The sequence below is a fragment of the Taurulus bubalis genome, assembly GCF_910589615.1.
Source record: "Taurulus bubalis genome assembly, chromosome: 2".
In the NCBI taxonomy this organism is placed as follows: Eukaryota; Metazoa; Chordata; class Actinopteri; order Perciformes; family Cottidae; genus Taurulus; species Taurulus bubalis.
In genome coordinates this window covers 17,356,500-17,369,461 of record NC_136590.1, presented here as the reverse complement: position 1 = coordinate 17,369,461, position 12,962 = coordinate 17,356,500, and the positions used below count along the sequence as shown (strand labels likewise).

Here is a 12,962-nt window from a genome sequence, read left to right as displayed (position 1 = left end):
TATGTAACAGATAACGTAAAAACAACCTTTAACATTTGACATGTTATCTACATTGTTGGGTTGTTGGGTCTCTGGTCCCACTATTGTTAGCCTGTAATTGGGGAACTGAAGCGTTTTTTACTCTGACTAAGGATGGCAGGAAATTTAAATGTAGAATAAAAAAAAAAACACTGAAATGGAAAAATATGTAATGGTTGATAAAGTGGAAAGCGCCTCTCTAGTAGAAAACAATGTTCATGTGTGAGGTGAATGGGAGAATAAAATGGCAATATTTCACATCTCATGCAAGAGAGCAAGACTGGATACATTTTATTTTATTATTTATGACGGGAGTTCAAGAAGACTCATCGTACATATTGTGTAATTTTACCTGAAAGGGGGAAAAAAAGAGGGATTTGATATAAAAAACAAAAACAATTTTCTGACATATTTGACATAAACCAAGACAACGGACATATTTTTTCACTCCTTCAACCATCTGCTGTCGCTTAAATCTTCTGAAGCTTTGGCTCCATTTAGAAGTCTTCACTGGATTTCTAGTACCATCTTCCCAACCTGGGTTGTGGTCTAATCAGGTCAGGTATAGGGTCCCGTTGCACCACAGAAGAAAGAGGTGATATGGGCGATATGAACTGTGGAATGCAAGAAGAATGACAATTGCTGTTTGAGGTCCAACATCTTGGGCATAATGAATGTTTACTGACACTTGTCGCTGATGCTACTTTTGTAGTTCTACTTGAGTCAGTTTTTGGAGATATATATTTTCCTTAAATTAAAGTATCCGAATACTTCATCCACCACTGCATTGAACCACAGCTGGAGAGTTGTCAGCAATGGACATGTTCATTTACAATAAATAAATATATGAAACCCTGACCACACCAATCGATCCGATTGCACCAAACAAAGGCAACTTTCCACTTGTAGTTTCTCGGCTCACAGATGCTTGTTTCCCTGCACTTTAACTCCCCCCTCCCCATTAATTGAGTAAAAGTGTAGTAAAAACTTTCAGACTGGCTTTTCCACATTGATGCACTGTTTCCGCTGTGATCAGAAGTGTCTTTTTGGGAGGGCCAGGAGGTTTGTAAAGGGAGGTCATCCACCCCGCACACACACACTCACACACTCGCACACGCACACACACACACACACACACACACACACACACACACACACACACACACACACACACACACACACACACACACACACACACACACACATGTACAGAGGCCAGGACCGGCTCCAGAAAAGGAAGGAAATAGGGAGAGCACACAGGGGCACGTCACACACATACTTGAGGTTAAATGTCTTAAAGACATGGAGGTGTTTATATTTATTTATATGTGTACCCGTGTGGTTATGTGCTGCCGTGTGTTCTGACTACAGTATGTCAGAGTCGGAATGGTGCAGTAAAAGCAGCCCTGGAGCACCATAAAGCCAACTTTTACAGTTCATATTGTTGCCCCTCAGCTAAAGAAGTCAAACAAAACAACGCAGCTCACCATTGTTTTTAATAATGAGTGGATTTTTCAGACTGAGGCTCACGTTGTGTTTTTCATTTTCCCATGTTGTGGGATGGCAGGAGAAATGCAATTAAAGCCATTGTTTCACAAGGGCTTCTTGCCTGTGAGCAGGAATTAAAAACACCACAACACATCTACAGCACCTTGTGGAGTACACAGCTTTTTGTAATCGACGTTTTTTTTGCACACACACACACACATACATAATTAGAACATAAAGCCCCAGCAATTAGAGCCCAATCAGATTTTCCTCAGTGCTTGTCAACAATTTCCCCTCGTACTTTTTTTTCTCTCGCTCGTTTATCTCTTTATGCACACATGCCTCGGCCTGTCCTTCATTTTTCAGAGTTGTTAGTGGACATATTCCCCCTCTCTCTCTTTGTCTTTCTTCATCTGTCTGCTTTTCTCGGTCTCTTCTAACCCTCGTTCGGTCTTTGTGTGGTATTTTTGCATTTGAAAAGACCACCCATTGGGTTCACGAGGGGGCAGATACTCAAAGAGGAGTTGGTTTAGAATATTAATTGTTTTTTTTTTGTGTGTGTTTTTTTCTCCTGGGAAAACTGCCCAGGTCAACACTGCCTGCCACTTTCATTTAAGTCCCTGCTCGACAAACTGCAAATCGGTCCATGCCTGCAAGGCTGGTGTTTGGTTCAAATCAAGCTAGCTAGCATGGCTACTGTTCAACTAGTGTCTGTCATTCACTCGTTTAGCATTTATTTAATTTGTCTTACTGACATTTGTCTTTTTACATATTCTAACATGACGCACATCACTTTGCGTCAGGGATTTTAACAAAGATTAGCAGCAATTAGCTTGTTTGCTGTGAGCGTGTTTGCAGTTCCTGTGACATGTTCCCAGCAGAGCAGTGTGCGTAGTATCGGCCTTTCCAAATGTATGGTATTTTGGGAATGAACTGCATCTAAATGAGCCTCCCTGTTATTTTTTAGGACTATATTCTTAGCCGTCACGCCACCCCGGCACCACGCTACATCATTGCATCTTCAGTGACCTCAGAGATTGATGAGATAAAAATGTCTCCCTGCCCTATGAAATCCAGAGTCTCCCCAGCATCCGTCAGGCTCCGTCTCTCCAAAACCTCACACTGCTCCAACAATGGTGTGGTCCCTTAATTGTCACCCATATCAAGCCTATAACCGGACTACCCGTTTGGAAGGGTATCGGATGGTAATCAGCACGGCAGCCTAAAGTTTGTGCTGTCGCTCAGAGCCTCTTGACGTCACACCGACATGCCTGCATGATTAGTTCTGGTTCAAATCTAGCTGACCTGCATTGTCACCCGTGATCAGCGTCCAGCAAAGGCCTGTAACGGGACAAACATTGTTCATTAGGAGTTTGCAGTGTTGTAAATTGTAACTATGGGATGTGACACTTGGGAGAGGCGGTTCGAGGTTGGGCCTTCCATCCTGTCTGGAGCCAGGAATTTAGGATTGTTTTAGTAGGATTATATTGCGCTATACATTATGAAATGCATACCTTTATGTTTTTTATTTTTTAAATCATGATTATTTTAAGTTGTATGTATTGTCCATTCATTTGTCTTTGTGTTTACCTAGCTCACTTACACAAATAATGTTCTCGCTTACCAGATCAACAAATGAAATACATTGACCGTGAACATTTTCAGAATATTTCCATGTGTTCATCAAAATCGAGCTCACTCGGCTTGGCAGATGTCTCTAATGAAAAAGAATTACACAATCCAGGTGGAAATACTTTTCTCTCTCAAAGTATTTTCTGTTACAAAGCATATACAAATAATTTAAAGCCGACAGGGTCCGGCAAGAGGATACTTTTGGATGAATTTGTCCCTGGGTTTCAAGAGTTCTATCTGACATTTTAATCTCCACCACAACACAATGGAGGTGGGCAACCTTCAGTTTGTGGCGCTCCCAGTATTGTATATTACAAATCTTGACAATCCACAGATTTGTTTTTGTTGGCACTTGGGCGGACTAACCACCTAAAGGCCTACACACCCACGGCCCAAAGTAAAACAAAGATGTTTTCGCTTATTTAGTACAATTTGATGTTGTCTATGTCAGTGTTTTTCAACCTTTTTTGAGCCGCGGCACATTTTCTACAGTAAAAAAATCCCGCGGCACACCAACAACCCAAAAAGTTACAGAATGTCACATTGTAGCATAATACAGCATATATGGTTAGGTAATTATTGCGCTACCTACTGGCATAGAAGAGTATTCAGTGTTTCCCCTAGGTTTACAGCTTTAGGGGGGGAGCGACTGACAGACAGACGGACATACTACATCGTGGTACCTCACAGTACTACAAAGTAATACTTCACAGTACTAGTGACTCCATCTGGGCTTTTATAAATAATAGAATAAAGAACATTGCAATCACTTTCAATTAAACCAGATTGCTCCATCAGACAAAAAAAAAAGTGTTATCACTTTGTTAGAAAAATGAAAATAAGGTTATATCCGTGCAAAAAATAACTAATATTTAGTTACTACTAAATAGCTTATTGTGGAAAACAACAAGCTATTTTTTTGCAAAACAGAATGAGTGCAGATAGGGCGGGTCAACCTTTGAAGAACCGGGAAAGCCTGATGTCAATCATCTCGCAAATTTAAGCTGGATAATAGGACATTTGATCGACTTTGTTGAACCACGTACGAAGAATACCCCCCTGTTTGACTGTCCCATTACTTTCATTGCTATCATTCGTTATTGTATCGGTTTGTTTCTACTACTGGCCCGATTTTCATGAAACTCATTGGAAGGCTGTAGCATGGGCCAAAGAAGAACCCATTCGATCTCGGAGCGGATTGGTCTTGTTGAGGTCTGCACTCTCTGAGTGCCCGTCTAGTAAGTTTGTGGAGTCTGAGGCAGAACCTTTGAAATTATATTTGTATTGTCAGGGCTTTAACCTTTAAGCCCCGAATGAACCTATATAGGTCCTTTTTGACTTTTTTAAACTGTGTAAAACATTACAATAGTCATGAACAAATATATTGATGCTACACATCAAATTAAACAAGAGAACCTGGGCTGCAATAATTAGTCAGCCATTTCAACACAACTCAAACACCAACTAAAATAATTATTAAAATATCATAGTTATAATTTTGTCATGAGTCAGCCCACTCTGCATGTTTCCGGAACTAGCAACCCGTAGATTGGTGCTATCAGAAAAAGACAAATAGCAAAAAGCAAGACAATTTCAAATCCCTCTGCTGCAAAGCATCACCGAGATATGAACCATAGAACACAGCAACATAAAGAAAAAGAAAAGAAAGAAACATGCACTTTTATTAATCCCCTTGGGGAAATTCTTCTCTGCATTTGACCCATCCATGGATGGGGAGCAGTGGGCAGCTCTGTGAGGCGCCCCGGGGAGCAGTTAGGGGTTCAGTGTCTCGCTCAGGGACACTTCGGCATGTGAGCTATGGGGGTGCTGGGGATCGAGCCGGCTACCTTGTGGTTGCGGGACGACCACTCATCCCCCTGAGCTACAGCTTTGAGTAAGCATTTTTTTTTAAAATGCATTTCCCCCAGTAAATCCCCACTGATACAAGTTTATTGAACACCATAAGTCATATGAAAGTGAAATATAAGGTTTGCTACATGAAAAAAATCAAATGTCACAGATGCGCGAAAATATGCACAAATGTGCCGAAATGCAAATTTTGGAAACCTCGCCTGAATTCTTTCTGTACTTTACCCATCTGACTTTGTTCTGCTTCACTTTTTCAAGTGAAAACATTGCATAGAGACTGTTCACATATTGTGCTGTGATTTGGGAGAGCTTCAGGGCTTAGTGAAGCATCATTTCAAGGAGATAATCCTCCTGAAAGTGCTTTATTCTATAGGCGGACCTGAAACTTCTATTTTTTCTGTGTTTCAATTTTTATTTACTCTTAGCCAGCAACATATATACTAATATGTACACATCTGACCAAAGGCTCACAAGGGTTGCCTTTATTATAACACCAACATTATTCAAATAGCCCTTGTGGTTTCAGAGATACACCCTTTTTAGTTTGGGTATGCTATTTCGAGCTAAATCCTAAAAAATGCCTTGGTGCTTAACGGGGCTTAACGGGCATTTTGGTTGTTGCTCTTTTGGTCTTGTGTTGAACTCGTTGGGATCGCAGCGTCTTTGGCCGAGCGGTGCTCATGCCTCCGATGTGACGTGACTTGTCTGCTTGGCCGGCAGCTGTGGAACACGTCCACAAGACACATGTCCTCCGTCCTGTGCTTGTTACTACCAAGGTAGTAACAAGATGCCGAGACTGATGGCGGACTGTGTGCTACGAGCTCCTGACCGCAGTCAGCCAACCTACTCGTCACCTTTTTGGTATCCTGCCATGTGTCTTTCCCCTCTTATGTTGTTTACTCTGTTATCCCACCTCTCTTTCCTCACTCCATTCGGTTTTTGGAGGACATCGTAATCTTACACTGCACCGAAGGAGACTTTCGTGTAGAAGTGGAACTTAAAAACATTCCAAAACCAGATTGATGCCGAGACTTGAGTAAAAGTTTGATTTTTTTTTGTTTTGTTTCTTCACTGTAGTTGTTACTGTTGTTACTTTTACTGAAGCTCTGAATCTTTTACAAGCTCTGAATACCCATCTGGGACCTTGAATACCTTTGACTGACCACCTCATGACATGCAATTTCCTTTCATGTAGCCTTAATGTGGTTTAAAGGTTGGAATTGTCAATGTTATTATTAGTCTGACTATCACACATATTCTGCAACAACCTTGTTCTTATCTCGCACTTCAAGCTATTCAATTTTACAGTTTACTTTTTTGTGGCTGTATCATTCTATCATATGGGAATATTATCATGTCATGTTTGATTATAAATGACACATTTGTTATCTTAAATTCTCTAGAATTTAAAATGAAGCTTAAGCTTGCAATTTTTTCATTCATAATCCCGCAGTCTCTCTCTCCCATCTGATTATGCATCACAGTCACATTCATCATCGGGTTACAGCAACTTCCTTCATCACCACAGCACCAGTGTATGGACTCCAGGGTGGATTATAGGAGTTATCCTACTTTAGGATGGAGTCCAATCGCCAAAGAATTTGCACTATTCAAATTGTATGCATGTGTAATAATTTACTGTTAAATTCTAATGAAGTCTCTCCTGATAGAATTAAAGTAATCTAGTATGATAGAACAGTGTTCTGCAAGCACAGCATTGAGTTTTTTGGTCTCCGTGGTTATGACGCATCACAGACCAGCCAAGTTGGTGGAGTGTGCAGTTCACTCACATTATACAAAGTGATAGCTCTGAAGTCCTCAAGCTTTATTGGAGCAATCGACATGCACAAAACAGCTGATGCTGCATAATGAACTAAATAGTCCTAGATATTTAGATTGTTTTACCCGTGGCAACTCTAAGGTGCTCCTTAAGGTCACCAACAGCATGCAATCATGTCACCTTTCTGACTGACACATGTTGTTCTTCCAAGCGACAGATTGAGACTCCTTCCGTGTTCTGGCAGTCAGCCTACTGTATTGTTTCTGTTACATTTTTCTTTGCCGGTCAAAAGATAATCCATCAATGTCGATCTGTTGGCAAATAACACAAAATGTAATAAGACATCAGAACGCTCTGGACCGACTACTCTGCTTTTATCATCCGATCTCTGCGATAACACCAAACCCTTTTTTTTTGTATTCCAAATGAGTCGTCATGAGGCCGTAGCTGTCGGGGCCATCAGCAGTCATGCGGTACAAAGTGAGTCTTGGCCACGTCTCCATCTCACTCGTTGGACTCCTCAACCCTCCATAATGGAGTGTTCAAAAGCCGCCTCCAATGAGTATGAAAACATTGTGTCGCCTCACACATAATCCACATCATAGGAAAAATTGTGTCTGGTCCCCTGGCAGCATGACACCACTCAGTGTTTCCCTGACTCGACCTTTGTGAGATGGCAGCGCCGAGGACCTGCAGGGGAGGGCTCTGCTGTAGAGCCGCTCGTGCCCACTCTGATGTTCAATATCTAATATTTAATGAAGTTGAGAAAAGAACGTGGGGAGTTGTGCGTATTGGTGTCGCTCTCGTTTCTTGTTAATCCGTTGTGACGACTGCAGTCGGGTGACGGATGCTCGATGCTTGAAAGGACACCAAGAACAAATCCACTGTTCCGTAATGTGTGAATCGTACAATTTTTTTTCTACACTTATTGGCCTCAGCGAACCATGAGAGCTGATGAGGGCGTCCTGGTAGCCTCGGGTATACATTCTGGGTTCTGGGGGTTATGTTGACCAAATGTCCGACTTTATGAGGGTTTAGGAAAGTACATCTGACGATTAATCATTTACTACTTTTACAAATTGCACAACTTTCCACATTTCTTGTTTTGTCCAAACAACAGTCCAACACCCAAATATATTCACATTTGATACATTTTAGATGCTAGAATCTGCTTTTTGTTTTATTGATAATTGCATTAAACTACTGTATGTATTCAAAGTGTTTGCCAATTCATTTTCTAATTGATTTATCAGCTGAATGTTGGATCTCCAGCAAATGTGATATAATTGTCAAACCATATCTTCACATATTTAGTTTGGGAACGCAGAAACTCATTTGAAAAAAGAAAAAGAAAAGGGAAAAAAAGTTACAAAGTTGATGGATGGAAAGTTATTGAGGCTGCGTGTTTATGTAAATGCATCGATATCCACCCATGATGTGTTGCAACTTTTGGAAACTAATTAAAACAGGCAACAGTTTCAACAGCCTATCTGAAGCTAAAACATGACAGTAACCTGAGTTGGTAGTTACAAGGTTTTTGTACTGGACATCATTCAACTGTGTGGGGTGCAACGTTTTCAGCTAATAGTCTGTGTCACTGTTTATTTGGATCTCTTCCTCCCACACAACAATGTTTTATCTCTGCACGCCCCTTTCTTTCTCCCTCAACTTTCCACTATTGGAATAAATTCAGATTATTTTCAGCAGTTTTACAGCACTTGCTATATCACTGCCTCCTCCTACTCTCCAGGCCGCCCAGAGCCTCACAAACCCCCTGCTGTTACTAGCTGACGGGGAGAGAGGGAGGAAGAAAATAAAAGCAGGGGGAAAAATAACAAGGCTTCTGGGAAAACAAAAACCTCGTCCTGTTTATTGGCACTCTTCTCTTAACCCTTGTGTAGTCTCAACATTCTGTACTCCTCTTGTCTTAACCCCAAAAACAGAAACACCTTGATTTAATTTTGAAACCCTGAATCTACTTGGCATGCACAACTTACCATATATCACAGACTTTGTGAATGTTCTGAGTTTGTCTTTTCACAGATCTGGCAGTTTTTAATTTGTTTTGGCAACATTGTCTTATATACTGTAGAATTCAACCACAACATACTCTTCTTCTTCCATTTTTAAACCACTGGCCCACCCACAAACCCTCAATAAAGTAAGATAATAGATACAAAACAGATATGTGTAGAACATAAATCAAAGCACTTTCTGTGACGCCCATGTCTATGATGTTATAATGTCCTCATATCACTGTATCATTTGTTATCAGCACTCAATGTCCACAACACTTTACAACAATGTATCACCAACAATCATGAATTATTATATCATAATACTTCATCATTGTTGGACGTTTATTTTGCAGGGATCATAGTGCATTATAATTCACATTCATATAATGCGGAAAAGTCATCAAATGTGAAGTTATCTAAAAATCATTTTGGGGGTTATTGTTAACCCTTTCACTATCTCTGGTATGTGGGAACACGAGAAGCACCGATTATAGATCTGTTGGTGGTGGTTCAGTGTCTCATGTGATAAACTTTCACAAAAATGTCCACTTGTTTTTGATAGCATTTTCTTTTTTTTTTATTGCAAATACATATACAAAATATTCTTTAAAGACAGTACAAATACATGGCAAGATCACAGAAGGGGGGAAAAAAAGAGTATTGTGAACATCAGTTCTTTGTTATTCAGAGAAAAGGACATTTAGCTTGTCGAGCAGACGGTCCCTCTGGTGATCGCACAAACGAAAAAAAAGAAACAGAAAAATTGTAAAAACCTTGTAACTGAGAACCTTTTCCAGTTCTTTCAGCCATAGTCCAAGTCAAAGGAAATTCACAAATAACAAATAATCCGTACATAAATTGTTAGATAATCCCCACTGACCCTCTGGAAAAAAGGCAAATACATACTTAAAATAGACATTTAGATAACATAAATAAACGAAAAAAGACGATTACAACGTATACCATTATTTTCTAAGTACCTCCTGGGGGAGATTCAAAATTTTAAAAGAAAGGGGGAAATTATATGCCGTCTACATTTGCAAAATGGACAATTCAATAGTTATAAGAATAATATGCAAAATAATTACTTTGAAATAAAATTAAAGCTAATAAATAAATAAAGTTTCAAACTAGGTTTGAGAGTGAAGGAAGTGTTTTGGACACCAGCGTAGAGGGAGACTGCAGGGGGGAGGGAGGGGTCAAAGGTGACTTCCTGTAGCTGTCAAACACGCGCTGTTGGACGGTAAATGTAATCTCAGCTGTGGCAGTTGTGCACAGACACACACACGCGCACAAACACACGCATACAAAAAAAGTTTGAGTGTAAAAATCCAAGGCACGGATGGTGGAAAGGGCTGCAGTCTCCCCCGTCAAGACAGCGTTGTGAAAGCGGAGCCTCGCTCTTCCTCTGTATAGCCTTATTGCGTAAGGTGAGAAAACTAAACCAAACAGCGCGACGGCTCTAACACGAACCCAGAAGAGAGCGAGCCGAGAGACGCAAAACATTGAAGTTGAACAGAAAACCAGAATCGGCGCCGCCGTGAGTGGTCAGCTGCTGAACCTTGTGAAATATGAAGCTTTTTTTTGTATCTACAGGTAGGAATAATTACCCAGACCCAACCCGCCCCGCCCCCCCACGGGTTACAAACTGCCAGCGTGTGAAGAAATGAAACCAAAGAGGAACATACACAGTACCTACTGAAAGTCAACAATCAATAAGTCCTCACAGAGGATTTTCCTAAGTCTCTCCAAAAATATACACACACATTATATATATATAGTTTCTATCAAGATACAATAGCAAGGCACGGCGTGAGCCAATCACAAGTCCAGCTCTCCTCTTATTCTTCTTCTTCTTCTTCAAGTGTCTGAGTCAGGGAGCAGATCAGGAGGAGGAGCTCTCCCTGCAGTAAAGTGTTCTGTATGTCAGATCTGCGTGACTTTACATGTCTGTCAGCGTATGTGTGTGTGTGGCCTCTCAGGGTCTGGTGAGCTGGGTGTAGACCGGAGCCTGCTCCCAGTGCTGCGGGCTGCTCTGTGGGATTGAGGGCACCCCCGTGTTGTCGGCGATGGGCGTGTACATGGGCCTCTGGCTGGGGCTGCTCATGTAGCTGAAAGTCGAGTACAGCCCTGAGCCCTGCCCCGCCCCCGCATGGCTGTAGTAGGAGGCACCGCCGCCCCCCTGGTGGTCGGAGTAGTCGTACTGTTGAGCCCTGGAGATAGCGGCCGGGTAGGAGGAGGGGGGGCTGTAGTGCTGCAGGTTGAAGGGGCTGCTGTAGGCGGCGTGCTGCGGGGAGCCCTGCTGCTCGGGGTAGTGGCTCGGGCTCAGCTGCTCCGTCTTGATCTGGGTCCTGTGCTGCCCCTGAGCCGCCTCTGAGCCTCCGCTCCCGAGAGGGGTCAGACTGTGCTGCTGTCCCTGCTGGTTTTGGCTTTTCGACAGCCAGGCCACAGCGGCTCCCGCCTGCGGGCTGACCGGGGCGCCGCTGATGCTGTAGCTGCCAGTGTAGGCGACTGACGCGGCGTTGCCGGTGGAGCCCGGGTGCCCGTTGGGCGGGAGGTACTGGTCAAACTCGTTGACGTCGAAGGTCTCGATGTGGGAGATGACGTCGCTGCTCAGCTCACCGATGTCCACGTCGCGGAAGTCGATGTTGAGCTGGCGCCCGCCGGGGCCGTCGGGCAGAGAGCGCAGGCCGCCTTCACGCTTTAGGTCCATCTTGACTGAGCTGACATCAGTCTTTGGGGTGGTGGGAGGAGTCGGGGGCCCCTGGGAGCCTGCAAGTTAAGAAAACATGATGCAGATGAGATTTTGCTCGTTACGTTCATTTAGTTTAGTATTTTTTAAGCACACTAATATGATTAGGAAATTCATTATTTCACTTTTTAAGAGTCTTTCTTTATAGAGTCAGAGCACATAAGGCATCCAAACATTCACTGAGGTGAGTTTGTAACTACTGAGGGCTAAAAAAAAAAAAAAAACATCTTGCTGCTCACCTGAGTGCTCACTTGGAGAGTGCACCTCTCCCATACTGGAGGCCGGGGAGTCCGCCTGCTGGAGAGCTTTGAAGATGGCATTCGGGGAAATGTGCGTCTGCTCGCTGCCGTCCTCCGACTCGCTCTGGCCGTTCTTCACAGACTTCCGCCGCCGGGGCTGATATTTGTAGTCGGGATGATCCTTCTTGTGCTGCACGCGGAGTCGCTCGGCCTCCTCCACAAACGGCCGCTTCTCCCCTTCGTTGAGAAGTCTGCGCGCAAAAAAATGTTAGTTTATTAATTTAAATCACAAACTGTACTTGACATGCTCTATTCCAAGACTATGTCCATAATTAGAAGCATACAGACGATTCGGTTTGCAGAGAAGATAACGAGTAAACGTGCAAAACAGAAACTCGGTCAAGCAATAATAATAAAAAGCTTACCTCCAGAGTTTCCCCAGAGTCTTGCTGAGCTCCGCGTTGTGCAGGTGTGGGTACTGATCCGCCAGCTTCCTCCGCGCCGCCTGAGCCCACACCATGAAGGCGTTCATCGGTCTCTTCACGTGGGGCTTGTTCTTAGAGGAACCGTTTACGCGCACCGGCATGGGCACGAGGGTCCAGTCGTAGCCCTTGAGCACCTGGGACACCGCCTCGCGGATGCAAGCAGGGAACTTATCGTCCTCGTCCTTCTTGAACTCTCCGTCCACGCCGAGCAGACCGTTCTCCGACGGCCGGGTGTTCTCGGTGTCGGAGCCTGAACCGGACGGGCACGGGGAGCCCGCGGAGTCCTCGGACATGCTCGGGCTTGGGGCGTCGGAGAGACACTTGTCTTGTTCCTCCGTCATCTTCAGGTACGGGTCGAGGAGATTCATACGAAAAAACGGGTTGGTGCCAAATTACGCGTGAAACGGATGAGTTGTTTTTGCTTTCTCGCGAGAGTGAAAACGACGTCTCTAAATGGACTTTACCTTGACAGGATGAGTTTGATCTTTCAACTGAGTGAGCTTCTCTGAAAAACAGAGGTTCTCTTTCGCTCCGGTTCGTAAAACCGATTTGGAGCGAGTGTCTTTACGCACAGCTGTCTGGCGGACTCCCGAAGGTGAGAGCGTTTCTCTGCGAGCCGGTCCGCACTTGAAAAAAAAGAAAAAGAACAAGCCAGCTCGTTAGAGTTCTCTCTCAACTCGG

The 12,962-nt window shown here is 43.3% G+C and overlaps 1 protein-coding gene across 1 annotated transcript; it reads right to left on the bottom strand.

Moving 5' to 3' along the window:
• Positions 1 to 10,783: 10,783 nt before the first annotated feature.
• On the bottom strand, positions 10,784 to 12,649 carry LOC306751743 (transcription factor Sox-9-B-like; the record flags this gene model as incomplete). Its single annotated transcript, XM_079235371.1, has 3 exons — positions 10,784 to 11,577; positions 11,797 to 12,047; positions 12,222 to 12,649. The coding sequence occupies 3 exons, from the start codon at positions 12,647 to 12,649 to the stop codon at positions 10,784 to 10,786; spliced, it is 1,473 nt and encodes a 490-aa protein (XP_079091497.1).
• Positions 12,650 to 12,962: the final 313 nt, after the last annotated feature.